Here is a 23,874-nt window from a genome sequence, read left to right as displayed (position 1 = left end):
CAAGAAGGAGAAAAATCATCAAAAGAGAATGATTCCTCCCGCTCTGAGAGAGAGCAAGCAAAGAGACAAGAGGAAGTATCAGATTTTTACTGATTAAAAATTACTCCCATTTCAGCAGCTTTGCTTCGAACCAGAGGCCTGATAACCTTTGTAGCCCCAAAGTAGAGAGTAGCCTACTTTGGCAGTTATATTTTGTTTATAGTACAGACATCGATAACGACAAAATATGGTCGCTAATCGTGAGTTTGTCAAATAGATTCACGACTTTATTTTATGTTATTTTGCTGTATTATTGAAAAGGCATATCTGACACTGACCAATAATTATTAAGTCCGCCGTCCACAATTGTATATTCATTTCTTTTTTTTTTAACTTTGTTCCCTCTAGTATTTACTCCTATGTCGAGGGTGCGTTTACAAACATACAATTTCACTATACACATGACACTCAGACCCCAAAACAAATGTTTAAATCACACAAATAGTTACTCCGTGTGGGAATCGAACCCGCTACCCGTTGTACGACAGGTACGATACGCCCAGCCACTGCGTGAACCGTCTATGATTGTGCGTGTAAAATTTTGATAAAAAAAGAAGACATACCGGCCGATAGGAGAACCTCCTCCTTATTGGGAAGTCGGATAAAAACTAAAAACACTTGAAACATAAAAAATGGCGTACTTATTTCTCATAAAAGACAAATAGTATAAAAGTGTGGTTATTCTTCAACATTAGACTGCACGGTTGGCGCGGTGGCTGGGTAACCAGCTGACGTGCAACGTGTAGCGGGTTTGATTCCCGCACGGAGCAACTCTTTGTGTGATCCCCAAATTGGGTCTGGGTGTCATGTGTAGCGTGTGTATGTGAACTTGTATGTTTGTAAACACACCCATGATACAGGAGAAAATCCTAGTGTGGGGCGACGTTTTTTTTTTTTTTTTTTAATGTTGTACTTAAATGTCGAAATAATTAATATTTGATAGAGGAAATGCCCAATTTATAAACTCAACAAATACCTAATGTCTGAAGTCGAGTAAGGTTTATTTATTTATTTAATTCAAAAGTTACAACGGTAAGCAACCAATTAAAGCAACTTACATACATAACTAAAACATATTTAAACAGGAATTAATATCATTCATAAGTTCGCTTCGCAGTACTTCAGGTATTCCGACAAAATCTTCTTCCATCCATCCACGAACAGGTCATTTGTTGGATTTGCATCCAAGAGACCATTGAGCGCGGCCAGAGTGCGAGGAATCGGTGACTTAGCACGTGCGACGTTTAATTTCGTTATGTTCCGAATTAACGATCGATTTCTATTCTCGTTATTATAGTCGAGACTACTGGACTCTACACTCTATGTCATAGACCTCATATATACGCGTTTGTTGTTAATCAATGGACTTCATATTTTATCTGTGTTTTGGACATCTCTATTAAAAAAGCTGGCAGTCAGCTGAATGTGACGCTGTCAGCTGTCAATATCAAAAGGGCTATGAGTTTGACATCTGTTTAATTACTTCAATTTTTCAGTGAAAAACCACGTAAAGAGTATAAATACTAATATAAAATTAGCAATGTGAACAGAAAAATATTATTGTAAACTCAGAAATGATAAGGCAATATCTGAAATTGAGGAAGACATTTACAGTCTTTGGCATACTTTTTTTACGTAAGTACAGCACAATCTGTTTATAAGTTTACACGAACGCTCGCCGCTCGTTTAATAATGTTTCTTTTTAATTGTTTTGTTTGCAATGGTTTACTTGACTGTTTTACAAGCGCAAGCTTATTATAAAGTCAAGGCCTCTATAAGGCTATGAAATGTAGGACTGCTTTACATTATTCTATAGTCGCGTCGTGGGTTCTACTCGTCACTTCGTCAGTGATCGATGGCAAAGCAAAGAGGCCATCAACAATATTTTGCTTAACAATGCCATTTTCTGCTTACTATGGTAAATGTGAAAAACTATGAGACAATACATCATGATTCAACAATTCCAATGCTAATTTTTAGTTTAGTTTTCATCTTATTGGACTTGTTAGCTATTAAATCATTGTGTTCTACTTATTTATTGAATTAATATTCTGCAGAAATTTTTCCATAGCTTCATCAACTACTAGAACATTTCTTTTAATATTCTACTACCTAAATAAAACTAAATCTTTAACCATTTTTAACATGTATTTTCATTTTATAGTGCTGCTTCTATTTTTGATATTTTCAAAAGAAAACAGTGGAGTGAACCAAAGAAGCTTGGATGACGATATCCCAAAAATAAATGTACAATTTAATGATCTGCCTAAGGCTGATAAGTTTACGAAACTAAATATAATGGAGGAGAAAAAAGTGGAAGTTGACAGTGAGGACACAAAGCGTGAACTGAAGGAAGCGAGATCTAGAATAGATCAGTTAGAAAAAAAAATTGCAATATTAGAGGGTAGAGTGCCACAGAAATACCCAGATGTAAAATTTCTGGGCTATAAAGAAAGAAAGAGGATATTGGTAAGATGTCGCTTCTATTACTTTATGTTTAAAAGATGGAAATTAATATTTTATCTTAAAATGTTATTTGAATCGTTCTACTGCTGAGCATGTTTGAAGTATAATCACCAAATCAAGCAATGATAAAAATCCAAGTATTTTTTTCTGCTCACCCATAATGAAAAAAGGCATTAAGTTATGCAATAGTATACCTATAATATATATATGCAATACAGTGGACCCCCAATAATCCGGCGCCCCTTGTAATCCGACATGATTTTGATAAGTATTTGAAAATCTTTAGGTGGTTAATATTGATGAATATTTCCAAGCTTCATAATTTGATAAATTCATTACATGATTTTGATTAATATTTTTTTATTATTTTGGTGTGTAACATGTATGTGCATTTATGCTTAATTTTATAAATAAAACGTAAGCTCTTTATTGTATTTTATTTACTAAATTCAATATACATAAGTTAAGTATGATTTGTACTTCAAATATGTCATATAACATATAGAGCCTTATCATTGGATATTTAATTGGTCGGATTACAAGGTACTCTTTTGTAAAAAAATCCGGACTGTAGGGGGTTTTAGGCAGTGCTCTATAATCCGACAAATTCAATAGTCAGACACTGCCCTGCATAATGATTATCGGATTACCGGAGGTCAACTGTATTATAATAGTATACCTATTGCATAACTTAATGCCTACCTATTGCATAAGAAAAAACCTCACTAAGTTACTACCTTAGTAACTGCTCAGTATTTCTTAGTTATAGTTAGCTAATGTTTGTTTAAGAAAATAAATGACCTTATTTTTTATCTGCTGCTGATAATAAGAAAACATTAGGTACATAACTAGTTTGTAAACAAGTTACCAGTAGCCCTTGTACTAAGTATCACTATCACCAGAGCCATATTGTCTCTAAACATGGACACCCGATACACCAGAGGCATTAGAAGTGTGTTGCAGGCCTTTTGGTGGTTAAGAATTTAAGAGTTGCTGGGGACTCGGGGATTGGTAGGATTGGGTAGGGGGATACTAAAATAATAATATCTAATAGGTTTTACATGAATGGAAGAATATTTATAATTCTTTTCAAATATCTTGAAGTCATTATTATATTTCAACATTAACTAATTGACATTACTATATTTCAGGTGACAGGTGGAGCTGGATTCGTCGGCTCACACTTGGTAGATGTACTTATGACACAAGGTCATGAAGTGATTGTAGTAGACAATTTCTTTACGGGACGTAAACGCAATGTGGAACATTGGTTCGGTCACCGTAACTTTGAAATGATTCACCATGATATAGTTAATCCACTTTATGTAGAGGTAAAACATTGTTATCATTTGATAAATAAGTGATTTATGATTATGATTGCTCTAATATGTTCTGTTTTTGTAGGCAGATGAAATATACCACTTAGCTAGTCCTGCAAGTCCGCCTCATTACATGCAAAATCCAGTTAAGACAATTAAGACTAATACTTTAGGAACAATCAATATGTTAGGTGAGTATGTTACAATTATAAAATATATAATCATTCTAAACATTTTTTTACTTTATAATAAATGCAAATGCCTTGTTGCATTTGTAGCTTTGTGATAAAAGTACAAGCCTTTATCTATCACTGTAAGCCTGACGGTCTATAAAATTTAATGTTACAAAAGTCCCTTACAACTAAAATAAGATAAGCTATCATAATATGGTCTTAACATCCTTTTTGAGTATAAAATTATTATTTAACGAAATAGAATAATAATAACATCAATAGAATAATTAGTATTATTTGATTTCAGGTTTAGCACGACGAGTTGGAGCTAAGATACTGATAGCAAGCACATCGGAGGTCTACGGAGACCCCATGGTGCATCCCCAGCCTGAATCTTATTGGGGTCATGTGAATCCTATAGGTCAGTATAGAACTTCTCAATTTTCAAAACACATATCATAATATGATAATATGCTTATTACATAATCCATCTGTCTATATTAAGTTTCATCAAAAACTGTTTAGTAGTTTTGTAGTTATTGAGCAACAAATACTAAACTTTCACATTTATAATGTTAGTAGGATATGATTTTATTTGGTTTGCTGGCCATATAATACGAAATACCATTTGTTAAAACAAAATATCTTATAGCGAATCAGTGTTACGTTATATCTATTGTATTCCTTAATAATTTGTAATACAGCTGGTTTTATACAGAATACCCACGTCACCTACTAACTAAACTTTTCAAGGTTCTTGAACAAGTTATATGTGTACTTCTAAAGGGTGATAAAGAATCATCCTATTTTTACTTTATTTATTTAACAACATACCTAATATATTTATATGAGTTTAACATACATAATGCAGACATTGGAATGTATTTACATACCACAGGTGTTCACATCAATGTGACAATGACCTCACTGTGTAAATGGTATAATTTCTGTGACCTTTCGTAGAATAGAACAGATTGCGTCGGCTCTTTAAATAATTATGTTAATAAGATACTAGATCGCTCATACATTATATTTCTTATGAATGCTTGCAAATGTCATGGGTGTAACTTTGTCAATAAATGAGGCACCTCTATTTTCCTCCTATTTTTATTACTATTGTAGAAATGTATCACTTTTTATCCATAAAGTACATCTGTCTTTGTCCCAAAATCTATCTAAACCGGTTCAGCAATTTAGGTGTTGTTTGTTACAAACACTGACATTTTGTATTAATTAGGATTCAGGTTTTACCGCGTTTTAGATATGTGCCAGTAGGACTTTTCGATTCGTTATAATTGTGTAACTAATTTAAAGCTACAAGTTAGACATAAATTAGGTTGAAAATAATCATTTAAACATGTTTTTACCCGACTGCCAAGGAAGGGTTATGTTTTTCGCGCGTATCTTGTATGTATGAGCCTAATATTCTTTATTACCTCATTAACTGATTTTTTAACCAAATGAGTTTAAAAACTTAGGTACACAATTGAATAATTTTGGATAAATCTATCTATCCGTAGACACCGGGTAGCTGTAGCGCGCTGTTATATCTAAGCCTATAAAACTACGATTTCAAATCCGCCTGCCAAGCATGGAGATCAAGACAAATCTCTCTTTTGTAGAAAAGGCCAAAGTCCACGACCAGGCATTTATTAAAGACAATATTTGTCACATTTCAGGTCCCCGAGCGTGTTACGACGAGGGCAAAAGGGTTGCGGAGACATTAGCGTATTCATACGCGAAACAAGAGAAGGTGTCGGTGAGAGTGGCGCGCATATTCAACACGTACGGACCTCGGATGCACGTGTCGGACGGACGCGTCGTGTCCAACTTTATCATGCAAGCGCTGCAGAATTTAACTATAACTGTAAGGGTTTTTTTATATTATTGAAAGAAAACTGTTCAAAGCAAATCCTCCACTAATGAAGGGTTATCTATGTAAAGTAAGTTTCTTTTAAAATATGGCCTCTCACATTGACTACCTCTTTGGCCGAGTGGTTCCAAGTGCGACTGCCGGGGAAGACGTATCGGGTTCTATTCCCGGGTTGGGCGTAGTATTGCTGGGCTTTTTAGTTTTTCAAAAAATTCTCAGTAGTAGTACAGAATCTGGAAATGTGCCCAGTATATGGTGGAACTTACATCCTAAATTGTGGAAAGTGGGTGTACATTGTACAGTGGCATTACGTGCTATAATGTGCACCTCTGCCTACTCCTTCGGGGAGAAAAGGCGTAAGGATGGCCTCTCACACTAGGATTTTCTCCTGTATTCATTCATTGGATAACATAAATATCACACCTAAAAGTGTAACCATTTGTAGATCACAGAGAGGTGTTTGTTTGCTTGTACAATTATGTAATCGTACACAATAATTATTAGATGTAAACAGACCTACGAGAGAATTAAACTTGAATATTATTGTTATTAATCATCGATAGTTACTAGTACTAAATGAATGCTTAAATAATTGCAGGTATACGGCAATGGGCAGCAGACCCGTTCATTCTGTTACGTATCAGATCTGGTCGATGGACTCCTTGCTCTGATGGCGTCCAGCTACACGTTACCTGTCAACCTCGGGAACCCCGTGGAAAATACTATACAAGGTAAAAAATAATATGAGTCTTGTAAATATAGAGTTAAGATTTAACTTGCAATGACTCAAGGTTTGTGATGAAGTTCCTCCAAAAGTCAGGATTTAGCATGCATAACATGTAGTATGGAGTACCTAGACTTATATTGTTGTATCTACCTACTAATAAAAGCACTTCTGCTCAGCACTTCATGAATTTCACATTAGATTATACCTAACTAGCTACTTCCGCGCGGTTTCACCCGCTCTGCTCGGCTCCTATTGGTCATAGCGTAATGTTTTATAGCCCATAGCCTTCCTCGATAAATGCACTATCCAACACAAAAAGAATTATTCAATTCGGACCAGTACTTCCGGAGATTAGCGCGTTCAAACAAACAAACAAACAAACTCTTCAGCTTTATAATATTAGTATAGATTGGCTGGAGATTCTACAGCTGCGAATGTTTTTTGACTCAATGTAACTAACTGATACGACGGGTGCGACTTGGCGACATATTTTGCTTTTTATATGACGTTTTATCAACTTTTTCCAATTCATTGAACTTTACTATCGCATAAGGTGTAAAATACACGGTAGGTACACGATAACGCTTATCGCTACCCATACAATGTTTTTATCGCCACTTACCTACTGCACTTTTGCTTCCTAAAGCTAAGAATGCATACTAGGAACTTACTTTATTACTTAGTTACAGAATTAAAAGTATTTTTATAGGTGCTAGTCTCTAATTTACCCACCGTATGCTCATTATTCCTTACCAGACAGAAGGGCACACATGGGCCCACTTTTGAAAGCAAATTTATTGCTGTATAGTGTCCAGGTACACCACATACAATTTTCAACATGATGATATTTTCACAAACATGATATTTTCAGAAATATTTGAGAATATCGTAAATAAAGATTTTCTATTTGGTGGTATTCGTATTCCCAATAATTCGTATTCGTCGCGTTTGAAGCTGATCTTGAATGTATGTGCCTTTATCTACATTTTACTTATCTCGTATATATTCTTCTCTTTCAGAATTCGCAATGATAATCAAGAATCAAGTGCCAGGATGTCGGAGTATGGTGGCGAAGAGCGCGCCCGTCGAGGACGACCCGCAGCGACGCCGCCCCGACATCACTGTAGCCAAGCAACATTTACATTGGGAACCTAAGGTGAGATACTAACAAACATAACTACATAAATTGTTTTTTACATATTTGTTTCATACAAAAGCCGCAACTTCTCTACTAAACATAAAACACAGTTATATTTATACATTATCACTTCCATTCAAGATGGGTCCAGATAACATGTTCTTCCTATATGATATTGTAAAAATTACACAAATCATATCCGATGCTGTAAATAGATGTCATGAGAGATACGAGATTAATTACAAAACACGATAAGCTTGTCTTGCCATACCTTACTTGTTTAGGGCCAATTCTGAATATCCATTTTATTTAAAATTGTGTTTATTTCCAGGTGTCATTACAAGACGGTCTGCAGAGGACAATAGATTACTTCAAGGAAGAGTTGTCGAGAACGACATTCTACAACAATCAGACCTACATGGACATGAAAAGTCATAATTAATTAAGTTACTAAATCTGTTTATATGTGATACTGGGGTGCCTGTGTGCGGGAGTGTATGAATAACAATAAGTATCCGTAAAACTAATTATTCTCACTTTTTGTTGTTTATCACACAACGGTTACACTGTTACATGGTTACCCTTTAATGACAAAAACGTGTTGTATAAGTTTAATTTATATTCATTTGTTTAGTTAAAATAAAAATGCACATCTAGTAATGTTTAAAAAACGTTTTATTTTTAGTTGCAAAAACTCATTCATGACCACTTAAATACTATTATGTAGTTACTTATAGTATATTTTAGAGTGATTTACACAACTAATTGTCTTTAGAGGGAACAGGTCCAAAATTAATGCCTACACACATTCTATACATAATTTCACACAATTTTTCTAAAATATGACTAACATTCCACAACAAACAAATACTGTATAGATGTAGTTTGATGACTATTGAGCCTTAAATAATGACTGACTTGACGAAACAAACTATAGAGCCAATTCTACAGTTATCTAGCTTACTAGTAGATTCTACAACAGCTAAGCTACACTACTTACAACACATGCTCGGTAGCACATCCCATTTATAGAGATAAGATTTCCTTAATATAGTTTCAGTCTTGCAAAGTTTCTGTCCGTGTGAATGTACCAATGTTTTGTATAGTTGGAACATGTCTGCCGGTGTCTGTTTGTGTCGAACTAACATTTGTGTGAAGCAGCCTCTTGTTTTCCATTCCGTGTCGAATCTGACGTCATGTACTCTGTTCATACCATCTAAAGAGGCTGTCCACACTCCCATGGAGACATCCTCGGAATTATAATGTCTGTAACAAAAAAAGTATGGTGTTCTATTGAGTGTTTAATATTTTGTGAAGTGATAAATGTTTCATGTATAACAGTCAGCTTCGTAATAAATTCTTTGAAACAATCTTAGCATAACAACAATCACAGTCAATAAAAAAGATCTACTAATTGATTGAATTGAGTCACTCTTAAGTGTCAATTACTCTCACAATGCATGCATCAATTGATTTTAATTTATATCTATAAATGTAGATGATAGTTCACCCTAATATATCAGCATTCCTTCCAACGAAGTCTACGATGCTGCGAGATATGACATAGCCACCACCTAATGCGTAAGGTAAGTAGTTGTCACATAGGAACCAATCCTTCTCTTGCCATTTTCCGTTCAAATAAACTCGTGCTCTGCCATCGAAATATCCCCAATACAAGCCTTTGTATGAAGGTAGATCTTTCTGAAATCATATCAACAATTTAGTGTTATATTTTCTATGCAGTAAAGACTATTTCTGTACGAGCTTCACACAAAGGGATCTCAAATTGTAATAGTATTAATTCAATTATCCAAAATATTGTCTCTAGGCACACAAAGGATTTCCTAAAGTAAAATTAAAATAAGTATATGTTAATAAGAACTATTTTGCAATAGCAAGCAGAAAAAGGAAAGTTTAATTTATGAAAAAGTATACCTTATAAGTGACATAGTCGCTTATTTCATGAGCATTCATTTCAGGTGCATAGGCTTCTAGATCTTTTATTATCAAATCAACTCTCACAAAGGAATCATCGTCACACTTTATCAAATATTTTAGTCCACTTAAATTAGTAGTCAGCCACTTCAGTGAATGTAACATTTTCATAGCTAGGTTCTTATAACTATCTTCAAAGCTGTCCAATAATAAGAGGTCATTGCTTCTGTTATTTTCAGCATGTAACCTTGTCATCGTTGTTTCACTCAAACCTTGAGTGCCAATTACAAAATAGAACTTTATGAATTCATGTGGCACATGATGCTCAGTCCATGTATGGTTCCACTTGTACAGCTTCTCTCCATTCTCCACAAATATATTATTCGAGAACTTCATCCAAGTGGCTCTTATAGCATCTCTCTTGGCTTCATTATTAGGTCCACTTAGAACTAGAACTGCATATTCAATTTTATCTAAACCATACTTAGTACCGCTCAAATCTTTGGCAGTTTGAGCATCAGCACACTCAAGGCGTAGCGAGTTCAGTGTTATTCCACAACCAAGGTAGAAAAAGAATATACTAGCGAGTATCATACTTTTATATCTTAGCAACAATGACACGTACATTTTCTAAACACAATCTTAACAATTTAATTCTTCGCTTTGATTCAACGCACGACGATATTTCATAAATGAAACCTATGCCTACATGTTCTCAGAGATAATTTATCACTAATATGACTCATTTGTTTGACCAGACACTCCTAGAACAACGGCCGTACTCTTCATATGTACAGGCTACATTTACACTTTATTTATTTAACCAACATCATAATATACAGTCTTCCGAAGCAAACACTTTCGTTTTGGTTTTGAAGAATTTGAAGTTGAAGTAAAGAACAACAATGACAAAACTGAAATCTGTCAATGTCAAATCAAAATATTCAACTTCATACCAAACAAATGTATAAAGCTTAGAACTCACTCAAGGGTATCAACATAGACCTAGAGACCCCAACTTACATGCTGCTCAAACATGTGCTAGAAATCTCACTCAAATATGTACTATTACTATAACCAAACTCCGGACTGAACCAAAGTTCATTTATTTATCAGATGTAACTTAAAACTTGATTAAGCTACTTTATTATAATATTTTATGATTAAACTTTTTTTTAAGAATGAGTGTTGTTTTAAGAACTCTATAGTCGTATTGTCATTGTCACTAGAACGTACGTTTTACGAAATATTGATCCACGTGGAGCGCGTGCAGACTAATCTTATAATAATTTCCTGTACTCTATAGAATATCAGTCCAATTTTTAGTTTGACAAACGTTACTATAAGTCACTGTCAACTTTCGTATTATCTGTCAAAAATACGTCAGATCAAATTGACATTAGCCGTGTGCTTCATTCATTCACATATTTTTATCAGTAAAAAATTAGCGGTGGCCGTGTACGGTGTGGTTTTTGAAATGACACAATAATAAAATTGTACGTGCCATATTCAAAAGTGAATTGGTTGAATATCGTTGTTTTCAGTTATTTACTTCCATGAATATCTGCATAGCATTGCCGAAGTATTTATTAACCAGTGATTTACATTTTGTATGTACATTGACGGGTTTTAAGGAGATATTACCTGTTGTGTGGGTATAAAATAAATAATAAGTAGGTAGTGCACATTTTCAATTAGCTGTGTAACCGTGTCGGAGTGTAGTTGTGTGCCGGTGCAGTGCACAGGTCATGCGTGTGCTCGTCTCGTAAGGTTACAAAACCATACCGGCTGTCTAAGACCGCTACGGTGAGTGTTTATACTATTTATAGCGTCCCATGAACCACTTCTAGTAAAAATCTGTGTTAGAGAAGATACTCAATCAACCCTATATTTATTCTTCTGTTGTTAGATTTTATTTCTGTTATTATTTAGTTGTTTACCTATCACTTCTATCATTAAAATTATAAATACCGACGCTCCTTTTCGTTAAAAATCTAAATATTTATCTAGAACTAACTTTATTCTGATTTTTCCAGGTAATTCCTCAATCATGGAGGCGTTAGATAAAAAAAGTCGTCCTGCACACCCTAGGGCTAAGGCAAACCCATTGTCTGCCCTAACATTTGCGTAAGTTTATATTTATCATTATATTACCTACTTAATTCATTATTTTTGCAACAAATTTAATTATTATGTTTACCTACAAATGAAAAAGAAATAGGTAGGCACCTTTCAGTAAAATTACCACATGGAACTATGTCCAGCTATTCAGGAAAGATTTCCTTATACTTGGTTATATAAAAAAAATCTAAGCCCTTTAGATTAAGTCAGGGCCATCTGGAATTCAATTGTATTTAAAAAAGTTGATGAGGTCTTTAGAGAGAAAACCTTTTTAAAAAAAAAACTTGCTTGAACTATGACTAAGTTGCTAGATAATAATGTAAAACAGTACATAAGTACAACAATTTAACATTATTTACCTATATGAAATTATTTACCATTATTTACCTATATGATATAACTAATTGAATTTGGAATTTCTAGATGGACATTACCAATATTTTGGAGTGGTATCAAGAGGGAGATGGAAGAACATGACTTATATGAACCTTTAACTGAACACTCATCTGGTAAGTTGATAAACTAATTTATTATAAGTAAGTACACAAAATAATATAATACCACAGAATCAAAATATACCTAGACATGTAAAACTTTAATCCTTACTTACTCATTTTGGACCTAAACAGCTTAGTCATAGTCAAAAATATAGGATAACTATGCACTCATATTCTGTCTATTAATTCACACTTATATTATAAATGTGAAAGTTTGTTTGGATGTTGCTGATTTGGGTGATAGACTTTTTAGCCCATGGAAACATGGGCAAAGCCACTGACAGAAACTAGGTAGGTATATAAATATTCTCATTAAATATGCTCTCTAGAGGGGGAAGGTTAGACACGGAAATCTACAAAACTACCTACTTAAACGCCACATTTATTCTGAATTAATTTCAATGATGAGAAATTCAGAAACTATAGGTACTGTCAGTTCATTGCACTTTTAGAATTATTATAATAGTAAATTGAAATATTTTATCTAGTTTTTCAGTAGTCAGTTAAATAAACTGCTCATTTCAATTCACAATATATCTACCTCTACTTTTTGTCATAATTTATACAGTAACTAGCTGATTAATTTGCTACTCATCGAGAATAGGTATCAATTATTTTAATACATCGTTTAGGTACCTTGTTTCAGAAATTATCGACATCTAACAATGGATTATAGCCAAACGATGAAATTTGAGCTTTATTTCAACTCCTAATATAGATTTATCTTGTGTCTTCATCCCATCAGTTTAGTTATTGCACCATATTACATAACGAAAACACATGTATTCTGAATCAGAATACACGATTGCCATTGGTATCGATGCGAATAAAAAAAAACACGACGTTACCGTTAGATTTATAGCACACTGCAGGTTATCTGTTGTATAAGAAAAAAAAAATTGTCTTTGTCTGCCTATTCTATTTTCAAATGAAGCTTGTAATAAAAAAGAATTAAACAGAAAAGAGGAAGTGTTTACACAGTTGCCGCATGCGTAATTCTCACGTGCGAACAGCGAGGCTGACCCGACGCATACCATTGAGTAATGAGAATATGTGAACGACAGCTGGTAGTACCCACCACGTAGCTTTGCTTCGATCGTTTCGAGACACGCGATACGTGTAGTTGGTGTAGTATAAGCCATTCATTGGTGTAGCATCGATTCCTCCATGGTGAAACATGACATAACATTGTATTTCCGTGCTAAAGAGCGATAAAGACTGACTTTTATCTTGTAGTCGTTTTCTATTAGCTTTTTGCAAACATTTTTGGTGGGAAAATATGTTTTCCTGAGTTTCTAACGGCGTCTAATGAACTTTCTAGACTTTGAATCTACGATACGAACTTCGGAGTCTTTTTGAAACAGTATTTAACAATAACCTTCTTTACATTTTACTGAGATTGAATAACTTGTAAAAAAAAATACTACCCGCGGTTTTGTTTTGTCCTCATATCTTTCCGAAATAACGGGCATAACAATAATATAGAATTCATTATTGTTATGAAAGTTATTAGTAATCTTAAGGTTTAACCTTTGCTGACTTAACTGTTCAGTTTAGTATTTATTCCGTCCATAAACCTGCAACTGTTAGAAAGACTAACCTTCAAAAACGTAACAGAATTGCCAACTGAAGTTTGAAGTTAACATATTTAAAGTACCTAGGTAACTAGTTCTGCTTTAGTTTTTAATTAGTCTAAGACTAATAGTGTATTCTATATATCGTTCTTAACGACTTTCCCATTGTTTGTCTTATGCAAATGAAGCGGTATTCTTGATACAGGTGTCAATTCCAGGTGTTTTCAACAACCAGTTTTATCTTCCTGCTATTTTAATGTGAGAAATTTTGCATATATTTCTTTCAAGTATATCCGTTTTGTAATAAATTCAGTAGATAATTCTAGTATCTTCTCTTAACTATAAAAAAAAATATCAAAGTCCCTGTTTGGTCTATCCAAGAATGTAATACAGGATCTCGGGTTTAATACCAAAGAGGCTCAGTTACAAACCTTTTTGCTTCCTATAAATAGACAGCATGACTTGAATAATAAACCGTTCTTAGAATACAAGAGTCAAGTTCACACTAAGTTAAAGATTTCAATGAACTTGAAATAAAAACGAGCCGTCCACTGGAGGCCGAGATAACGAGAGCATTGACATTTTGCATTTAAATCAAAGTTCGACTTATTTCATCAACGTCATATAATTATGAACAACAAAAAAAAAAAACAATGAGACGATACCTACATTATTTAAATAAAAATGTCGTCTAGAACTAGGTATGCACGTTACAATTATAATTTTCGTAAATACTTTAAAGTTTGGTGTAAGTTTTAAGTGTAAATTATTTAATTGACACCGATACTGTATATTTGACTACGTATTTAAAGTAGTTTGAGGGATACACAATATTAAAAGTGGGTGTACATTGTATAACGGCATTACGTGCCGTAATGTGCACACAATCTGCCCACCCCTTCGGGGATAAAAGGCGTGACTTGTGTGAGTGTGTTTAAGTGTAAACATTAAATTATTTTGTAGTTTTGGTAGGGACACAATGTTAACTTTTTTTCCTGTATGGCAACTAAGTTTAGAATGAATATTACAATAATATGAACTTTGAACATTATGACACACTAGTAACATAAATAAAACGGTAAATAAATAGGTACACAATTTTCCTGTCTTACTGAAATAGGCCGCTTAAAATTAACGGTTAAAATTAAAACAATCCGAATATGACTATTTGCGTATTTACTCACACAATATTTAGGTAGAACATGTACACGAGTTTTTAGTTTACAAATGGATTATTAACTCGGTTCTGTTGTCACACTCTAATCTTACGCAAATGAGAAGTTAAAAACCAAATAGAATTGCCTCTAAATCTAAGAAAATAAAGCTAATATGACGCGCAATCTTAACTACTTATGTAAGTATTTAGACTTAACAATATTTATTTATTATTATTAGAAGAATAGGTTTTAGCATATAGTTATATAATATATGTACCCATATACGTACCGATTTTCTTTCAATTAGAAAAAGAAAACTTCCATGAACATATTATGTAAGGTAATACAAAAACGAACAACTCATACTTATCTGCACTACTGACGAACAAATGTTTTTAATATGAGGTAGAACAAATTGATTCCTAATTCACAACAAAGGCGTAATTCTACACGTGCCGTTTAGTCCTGTCATTCACAGGGGTTAGCAACCGAAACCAACAATCTAGTTAAGTTAGTTAGTTAAAACTATACAAAATGTGTCGTCGACTGTTATAAAGCGCAAATCAAACTCCACAGTGACTCAGGTCAATGAATAAAGGCCAAAGTCTACCGAGTCTATGGCAAATAGTACGCCTTTGATTTTATCCTATTGAGTAATGTACCAGCGCCTTGTGTAACTCGTGTTGCAATTTAAATGATGATACTTATCGAAGTGCGCGTGTAATGCAACGAGAAAACTTTGTCCTCAATTATTTAGATGTTTAAGTTATATCTTTACGTATAGTTTATTGACTTTAGAAGGTAGTCACTATCGTACGAGACCGGCTTACCTGGGAATCGAAATACTTCAAAGATTGGACGTAGCACTAATGGGATTCAAGGTCAAAGGACTGATCCTTTTCGGGGTTTTAGAACCTCAAAATAAATCACGCATTTCTGCGAAGCGAAATTTTTTATCAAAGAAATATGTACGTCAACGATTTGCCGTGCAGAATACATTTACAATTACAAGCATCTGAGCAAAAGTTACGCAATTAGAACGTTTATTAATCTCAAGATTGCAGTTGCTATCATTACTCCTTAATAACTTCGCTAGAAAAACCACATTAACTTTGTATTTCTTTTCCTAGGACCTCTTGGAGACAAATTCGCGCGACTATGGGAAGAAGAAGTGCAACGAGCTAGTGGAAAACGGAAACCCAGTCTGTTACGTGTTATATTAAGAGCGTACGCCGCCAGGTGTATGCTGTACGGATTTGTTCTGCTCGTCATGGAATGTGGGATAAGGTAAGCACAACATAATAAGTAACTTAAGGTCTTTTATAAATGTGAACTGTCGACAACCTAACGGGTTACCTAGGTTCTGGCTCAAAGCATGAGTAGGATCGGGTGGATTTTCGTCAGTAACATTCTGACACTCTCGCCTTACCAAAGGCGGGAGAAATCATTGAAGGTATTTCAATGCAGACATTTGTCCGCTCTGATTTAACTAACTTACAGAGTCTTTGTTCCAAAATGTCCGAATTTCGGATGTAACAATAGTTCCGTACTGTGTCTACAATTTTATTACACACAGTATTGGTTTAATTTTGTATATTACCTGCATGTTTGATCATCGGTTATCAGTATAAGCCATTTAAGGCTCTCTGCTGTAGCCTTGGAAAGTAGGATCGATTTAAGCGTGCGTCTGCCGATGACCTCGTGTTTCTTTTCTAGAAAATACGCGGTTTTTACAATCTCTTAAACTTAAATAAAAACTAGTTAGATTATATCGAAGAATAAGTTGATTCATTGCACTTTTTTCAGAAGAATAGGTAGAATGGGCAAAAATAAAAAGTTGATTGGATAAAAAATTGGAAAATTTCTGTAAGGCTTAATCATTGAACCTCTTTATTTTCTCCAACTGACCCTGAGTTCATGAAACAAGTAAAACAGTTACTGTCCAATGCTATAATTCGCCGTTACACCGATTCTTCGAACGCTTCCTATTCCGTCAATAATTTGTTCCGACTCCGACACGCAGTGAATAAGTGTAGTCAAGGACATAATGAAATTGTGTAAAAATAAAGTGACCGCGTAATATTTGCGTACTCTATAAATAGTACAATAACGTTAAATTGTAGGGTCGTAGTACTCATGGGTTGTGGATAATAGTACGCCTGTTAGAAGGAAATATTGATAAGATAACAACCGCGATCAATAGAATACAACGTTTTGTGCCCAAATTACTTGTGTGCTTTATGATCTAACCGACGATGTCACCTTTCACTACTTATTTTGACAAAATTTTAACTGCTTTATTTCGCTGTTACACAATAAGTAGGAACACCTACTACACTTCATTATGCCTTTTATAAGTCTTTGATCTAAGGACCTTTGACTTGCAGGACCACAACTACAGTTAGTCGTGGTTTGTAGGCCTCACAACAACATACTTACATATTTATAGTATTAAGTACATCTATTACGTCTGTCGTTTACCGTTTAAGCCTCAAGCTGTGCTTATAAAACAGCTGTGTGACGCCTGTATGTGTGCGACCCATGGTACTGATAACACAAGCATTTAATTGTCAAGGTTGTAACTGTTGTAAGCGATATCCACGATGTTGACCTAAAATCATTCGAATTATCCTCAACTTAAATTGAAAATTAACGGGAAATCGAACACTGCCTTACCATGAGCAGTTATGTCATTAAATTGCCTAAATTATTCTTCCCCGAGGTGTAACTAAGCCATTATTAGATAACAGTCACACGGCTTTAGTTTTTAATTAAGGAAGCTATGCTTATGAACTTGGCATTGAAGATAAAGACGAGTTTTTTTTTTTCATTTATTTAATTCCAAACGAAACCACCTTACAATACATAAATTGCAAGTTTATTTCTACGTTTGTTAGCTAGTCATTGCAATTAACCTAATCTACGTTATGTAAAAATATCGCCAATACAAAATTCTACTTTTTCTTACCTTCAAAGATTTAAAATTAGCAGCCTTTATGAAAAATCATTCGTTCTGGAGACATTTAAATCTGGCTTACACAATGCCCTCAGATTACCTGTCATCAGGTAGTATTGCAGTCTCTTTATAAAGCATGGTGGCTTTGTGCCGTGGATGACAATGCTCCTTTAAAGCTGCAGGTTACAGGTACCTTTTCATTGTGTGCGGTAACCGTCAAGGACGACCGCTCCATTACACGGTGTGGTTTTCGCAGACGGTAATTCCATCTGCAATTCTGTACTGATTTTTGCTATAACTATGACTTTATAAGCTGTCTCCAAAAAGATGTTACTCATTTTGTCTTTAATGAGAATTTATAAACCGTTTTTTGCCACCACGTCCAATTTCCTTTATCGTGACTTTTCTTGGTTACCCCGAATTCCGAACTTACTGATATTTAGATTATATGCGACATACTCACGACTACTTCAATTAAATTACTATTGCCAGTTAAGTTAGTCGTGTACTTAATAAATTGAATTGCTTCATTACTCATCTACTCACCTCACTTATTACTCAATCGGAAAATTGCTGATTATGTATTAGAAACGTTTTTCAAAATAAAAGTATATACTTGTATCTATTAATCTGAGTCATACAGTAAACAAAAATTGCGTCTAGTCATGAACTATAACTCATAGCTGTACTAAATATCACGTGCGTGAACAACAACAATACATAACATCGCATATTGCTGAATTTGTTTATATTAAAGGGTGATTAACATTATGAATCAACTGTTTTTGTGCAATAATTAGTAATGTTCTTAGATAAATAAGGTGAAAATGAGAAGAGTCTGTTGACACTAAAACTATTAAGATGTCTGACCTTTGTAGAGACCGTATGATCGTTTAATTATGTACCTAAACTACCTAATTATGTACCTTATTTGGGTATTATTATGTACTTAAGCTGGAATGTAGGTTTTTGGTTATAAAGGCAATCCGAACGTTTGGACGATCTAGGTATGATTAGGGATAGTACCTACAGAAATGGTGTTGGTAACAAGTTTAGAAATAAGCTTAAAACGTAACAGGCGACAGTGATTAGTGATTACAAATTACTATAATATTATCGTTGAACAACATTCCACTTTTATGGATATCGGAATATCGGAACCTCATTCAGTCTTGATTTAGAATGAAACCGACTAATGTATTAAATCGATATTCAATCGGAACTAATATTTGTACGATTTACCGACTACTGCACACCGGAATAGGGAGTGCTCTGTCAATACCTATGTGTTTTGATTAACCGATTGACATAATTGCTAAACACTACCTCTGTAATTACTATGAAGCTGTGAATAACTGAAAATGAAGCTGAGTTGAGTGCTATTGCCAACACCTTACTGTCTTAGAATCCTTACATTCTCGCCTTTGCCTGGTGAATCCTATTGCCCTTTATGCAATGTTAGAAACAGTCAGATAGCTTCTTAAGCAGCGACCAGTGCAAGGGTTAACTTAACTTATTACTATGAGTTCATATTTTGTAATTTTGCAACAACTTTTACAGTTACATTTTCTCCTTTTTCCTCCGTTCACCTCAGAAAGGAGGAAACTTTCGTAACTAATGGAAATAAGCAGATCTTTTATCGCAATTTTCTTTCGAACCAAAGAAGGTGTATATCTAATTATTTATGTATTTGTTACGTTACCAGCTATCGATTCAATGTTATACCTTATGCGCCGTAAGAAGGTGCGGCTGACAGATTCAGTAACGTTTCGTATCACTCTTGAAAGTTGCTGCGATTTAAAAATTATGCCTTAGTATTTTAACTGTATCACATTCGTATTATGTTATATCATTCGGAAGTGTAGTTAATTAAATTAAATCCAACCGGAATGTTCTAGTCTTTAAATAAAATCTAATGAAATCAAAAATAAAGTAAAGTGTTATGCGTATAACGTAAATCCATAGTCGTGTTTAGTGATGGGATGTACTGCTACGATGGATAGGTAGTCGATGTTTTTTTAGAATATAAAACGAAAATTATGCGTCGTTCAATTATCACTCTTAAAAAACCTTTAATTATGTGGGTAAATCTACTGTAGACGCGGCTCTCTCTGCCCGAACCACAGTGACTTATCAGAGCACAAATATATAGTAGACATTTCCGGCGCCTTTGATAATGCGTGGTGGTACTTAATCTGAAAGATCGTGGTTGCTTTAGTAACATATTCAAACTAATATACACTTATATTCTTCACGGTTCTGTAAAGCTGAAACTCTGAAACACCTCAGGGCTTGGTCATAAAATATTTATTTTGACAAGTATATACACGTAGTTACACTGCACAACTAAATAACACACACATTTAATAAAAAAATTAAAGAGAATTAAATGTATGCTGCGAGTATCGATAGCGATAAAAAAAGATTTTTCTAATGTCCATCCCTAAAGAGAGACGTCAACGTCATACTGGCATCTGTCAGCCGCACCTTGTTATAGCGCAAAGGGTATAACTACATGAATGGGAGACGCTCAAAGCATATATCTGTTTGTAGTTTTCGCACAGTCATGGTACTTATTGATGTACTAAAATACATACACATCATCATTACTATCTATTTCGGTATTTGGGAAATAACTATTAGTCAGTAGGCACACAAATTTTTACTTGTCATTGATTTTCCTAAAAGAAATTGGAGGTCATGTAACATTGTTTGTTGTGGTTTTCGGTTTTACCCACATACTGTATTGTGTATTCCCAAATTTCCCAATGCAACTTCTACATTTCATGATAGAACACAAAGCCTTTTCTTTTCTTTAAAACGGATTAGTTTCTGTAGTAAATTACACTAGATATAACACATTGAGAATATCAAACTAGCGCTTCAGAATGGATAGTTCACTTTATTATAAATTCCTTAATAAATCGTTACTGTCTTGTCAACGTTTGATTTATGGAAAGTCGCTCTAAAATATCGTGATATACTTATTCATTTCTTCGGTCGTTGAATCGTCATGAACATGAGGTAATAAATTAACATGTTTAGTGCGTAACGTATAAAATGACCAGGATGTTTTAAGTACATATATTATGTACAAATTCATTGATCATCACTATTCGGTGCATCCGTTTAGGAGTTACATGCATGACAGATTGACATGCATATAAAATAATCAAATGAACTTTTAACTACTTAATTATACGTTATGTTAGTAATCATTGCGCTTCTCTAAGGTTTGTTGAGATGCAAAAAAATATTCACATCTAAAAACCAACCTACTCTAGCTTACAATTACAATGTACAAGTAAATTATCGTGACTATTGTGTCGATTTGAGTGATATTGACATTGATTATGTCATAGATTACTACCCTATTAGAAATACCCACTTATGTAGACCTTCCGACTATTATTTCAAGGTCCACTCTACAGTCTATGGTTACGTACGCGGTTGCCACGGTGACGTATAAAGTCAACAATCGTCGTGCTAAGTCATTCTTCTTCTTATTCTTTTTCTGGGGGCACGGCAGTGCCCCCGCCAAGTCGAGCAAAAAAAGCGGCACGGCCGTACCATCCTTTTCTCGAAGCAATTCGGGCCTTTTTCGACCCCCTATAATTCGGTTGTGGATAAAGCAAGAAACCTGAATCTTCAGTAACTAATCCGGCATTGTATAAACACGGAATATTTAAAATTTCAGTCAATTTGAACCAGTAGTTTAAGAATGACAACTTGTTAAAGTTTCTAAATTTTGTCACTCACTGACTCACCGATCATCAAAAGTCTAAGGCACTTCTAGCAGACTTAGAAGCTTCATATTTGGAATACATATAGAGTTTAGTGTCTTAATCATGGGAAAACTTAAATATTTTGTAATTTCGGTCCAGTTTTCCAAATACACCAACTGCATCAATAACTTTGTAATCCCATATAAATATATGGGATTACAAAGTTATTTATGCAGTTGGTGGTTGGTGGTGGTTATAAATTTAATAGGTGTAGATAGGTACCTACCATATGAGGCAAGGGAGGGGGTATAGGGTGGGTAAGGGTGTGTTTAGCCCATGAAACTGAACAACATTATTACTTGTAAAATGGTCGACGTAATGAAAAACACATGATTGGACATGTCTTGAAGTACGAAAATCTAATAAAACAATATATTATAATTTAAATCTGTTATATATAAATTGTTAGCGCGACTAGCCTCCTTACAGACAGACTGGCCTCTATTTTACTCTATGACTGACAAGCAAAATATACGCCAAAATGACAGAACAATGAAATGTGAATGCCTTCGAGCGAGCGGCAGCCGCACGCATACGTGCGAGCGCCCTCATGCTGTTCGGATGTGCCTCGAAACCTAACCTATAGGTTTGCGATTTTCATTTATAATTTTACATCTCATTAATGTCGACTTTGGAAGTATTAAAGCGCAGGAATCATCAATTTGTGAATACAACAGATTAAGAAGTATTTACTGTCCAGACTTGTCAAAAATTGAGACATCAAAGCCTCCGAGAAAAGCCCATAGAGACAGGGAGTGGGCTTTGAGAAAAACTGTGGCTGAAGCTCAAGAAGTAGTACCGGAAAAGAAAAAGAGGAAGACTACATATAAAAATAAGAAAATATCATAAGACCTTTAACAAAATTCGTTAGAAGTAGATGGTATCAAAAAGAAAGGCTCTACAAAAAGAAGTGAGATCCCATCAAAAACATCCTGTAAAAAACCCAAGTCTCGCAGCTCAGTCTTTCTACCGTCAAAAGTTGTGAGATCCATGTAATACCAAGTCGGTTAATCTATTTAGTGTCTACTTGAAGGACCTTCTGTCTTAAGTTATTACATAAGTTATTATCATGCCAATATTAAAAATATTTAACGTTTTAAACAAATAGATCGACTTGGACATCGCATGAAAACAAAATGAATATTACAATATTATATTAGATTCTTTAGTCTCTCGCGCCTCACGCGATTGAAACTCTCGTTCCTGTTGGTCGCTGGCCCGTCGTGCTGTGTAGTGTAATACATACTAATAATCAAATCAAGCGATGTCCAAGTCGATCTATTTGTTTAAAACGTTAAATATTTTTAATATTGGCATGATAATAACTTATGTAATAACTTAAGACAGAAGGTCCTTCAAGTAGACACTAAATAGATTAACCGACTTGGTATTACATGGATCTCACAACTTTTGACGGTAGAAAGACTGAGCTGCGAGACTTGGGTTTTTTACAGGATGTTTTTGATGGGATATAAATTCACAGTTTTCAAATGTACTTTGGGAATACCTAAATGACGTACATAGGCAATGTTTACTCTGTATCGAAGTTCAAACGAATGTCTGTATCAAGTTGAACGAACCAAAGATTTTTTAGCTGTACCTATGTACAAACTTATTTAATTCGGACAAAACTGAAAATACGTGTTAAGTAGTATATATTGCCGCTTTCCACGAGGTGAAAAAGTGGCAAAATATACAAAACAATATTTAGAATACAGGAAAAAAAAACAAATATGTCTGATGCCTTTGTCGTACGTGATGTGATGATAATTGTTAACATGATTGCTTTAAGCGAGGTTAAATAATAGCCAGCCATTACTTACACATATTTACGAGTAAATAATGCAACCATGTGAGATAAATTAAATGAGAAATACCTCGTACTGTTAAAGTACTACGTTATACAACATTGAGATAGTTTTGTGGCCATGACAACTTTATTCAACAAACAACATCGATTCTCACGTATTGCGATATTTTGCGAAAACTTTGATGTTCAACTTGTGATGCTTTGAATCGTAAAATAATTATAATTAACAGTGGTCTTAATTAAATGATTAATACACTTCTCCCACGAACGCGGAATACTACAAAAACTAGTGTAAGATTTCAGC

The 23,874-nt window shown here is 34.3% G+C and overlaps 3 protein-coding genes across 5 annotated transcripts in view; 2 read left to right on the top strand and 1 right to left on the bottom strand.

The window, feature by feature from the left end:
- The first annotated feature begins 1,477 nt into the window (after positions 1-1,477).
- Positions 1,478-8,406, top strand: LOC118262661 (UDP-glucuronic acid decarboxylase 1). Of its 2 annotated transcripts, none has more exons than XM_035574202.2 (9): positions 1,478-1,674; positions 2,204-2,508; positions 3,657-3,836; positions 3,910-4,015; positions 4,305-4,418; positions 5,677-5,864; positions 6,469-6,601; positions 7,617-7,753; positions 8,067-8,406. In XM_035574202.2, the coding sequence occupies exons 1-9, from the start codon at positions 1,614-1,616 to the stop codon at positions 8,175-8,177; spliced, it is 1,335 nt and encodes a 444-aa protein (XP_035430095.2). In that variant the 5' UTR covers positions 1,478-1,613; the 3' UTR covers positions 8,178-8,406. The 2 variants fall into 2 exon arrangements, with proteins under 2 accessions (XP_035430095.2, XP_050553334.1); XM_050697377.1 differs by lacking the exon at positions 1,478-1,674 and adding an exon at positions 1,821-1,957.
- Positions 8,393-10,574, bottom strand: LOC118262662 (beta-1,3-galactosyltransferase 6). Its single transcript, XM_035574204.2, has 3 exons — positions 9,671-10,574; positions 9,246-9,436; positions 8,393-9,001 (listed from the first exon to the last, which is right to left on the bottom strand). The coding sequence occupies exons 1-3, from the start codon at positions 10,295-10,297 to the stop codon at positions 8,728-8,730; spliced, it is 1,092 nt and encodes a 363-aa protein (XP_035430097.1). The 5' UTR covers positions 10,298-10,574; the 3' UTR covers positions 8,393-8,727.
- Positions 10,575-11,098: 524 nt separating this feature from the next.
- LOC118263137 (ATP-binding cassette sub-family C member 4) overlaps positions 11,099-23,874 on the top strand; it is a 40,701-nt gene continuing 27,925 nt past the window's right edge. Inside the window, exons 1-4 of one of the 2 annotated variants that reach the window (XM_035574946.2) lie at positions 11,099-11,476; positions 11,707-11,797; positions 12,215-12,300; positions 16,150-16,306. In XM_035574946.2, coding sequence (XP_035430839.1) covers positions 11,721-11,797; positions 12,215-12,300; positions 16,150-16,306 — 320 coding nt within the window. In that variant the 5' untranslated portion in view covers positions 11,099-11,476; positions 11,707-11,720. The remainder of the gene's footprint in view (positions 11,477-11,706; positions 11,798-12,214; positions 12,301-16,149; positions 16,307-23,874) is intronic. The other variant, XM_035574947.2, reaches the window with a different exon arrangement.

Source organism: Spodoptera frugiperda, chromosome 12 (assembly GCF_023101765.2).
Source record: "Spodoptera frugiperda isolate SF20-4 chromosome 12, AGI-APGP_CSIRO_Sfru_2.0, whole genome shotgun sequence".
NCBI lineage: Eukaryota > Metazoa > Arthropoda > Insecta > Lepidoptera > Noctuidae > Spodoptera > Spodoptera frugiperda.
This window is presented reverse-complemented; position numbering and strand designations above follow the sequence as displayed.

Bases quoted from the DNA above. Each gene is read 5' to 3' on its own strand.
- LOC118262661 (XM_050697377.1), top strand. From the start codon at position 1,822: ATGAAATGTAGGACTGCTTTACATTATTCTATAGTCGCGTCGTGGGTT. The intron at 1,958-2,203 runs GTAAATGTGAAA...TTCATTTTATAG, and splicing joins GCCATTTTCTGCTTACTATG to TGCTGCTTCTATTTTTGATA. The intron at 4,016-4,304 runs GTGAGTATGTTA...ATTTGATTTCAG, and splicing joins AGGAACAATCAATATGTTAG to GTTTAGCACGACGAGTTGGA.
- LOC118262662 (XM_035574204.2), bottom strand. From the start codon at position 10,297: ATGTACGTGTCATTGTTGCTAAGATATAAAAGTATGATACTCGCTAGT. The intron at 9,437-9,670 runs GTATACTTTTTC...ATATGATTTCAG, and splicing joins GCGACTATGTCACTTATAAG to AAAGATCTACCTTCATACAA. The intron at 9,002-9,245 runs GTGAACTATCAT...TTTTTGTTACAG, and splicing joins AGGAATGCTGATATATTAGG to ACATTATAATTCCGAGGATG.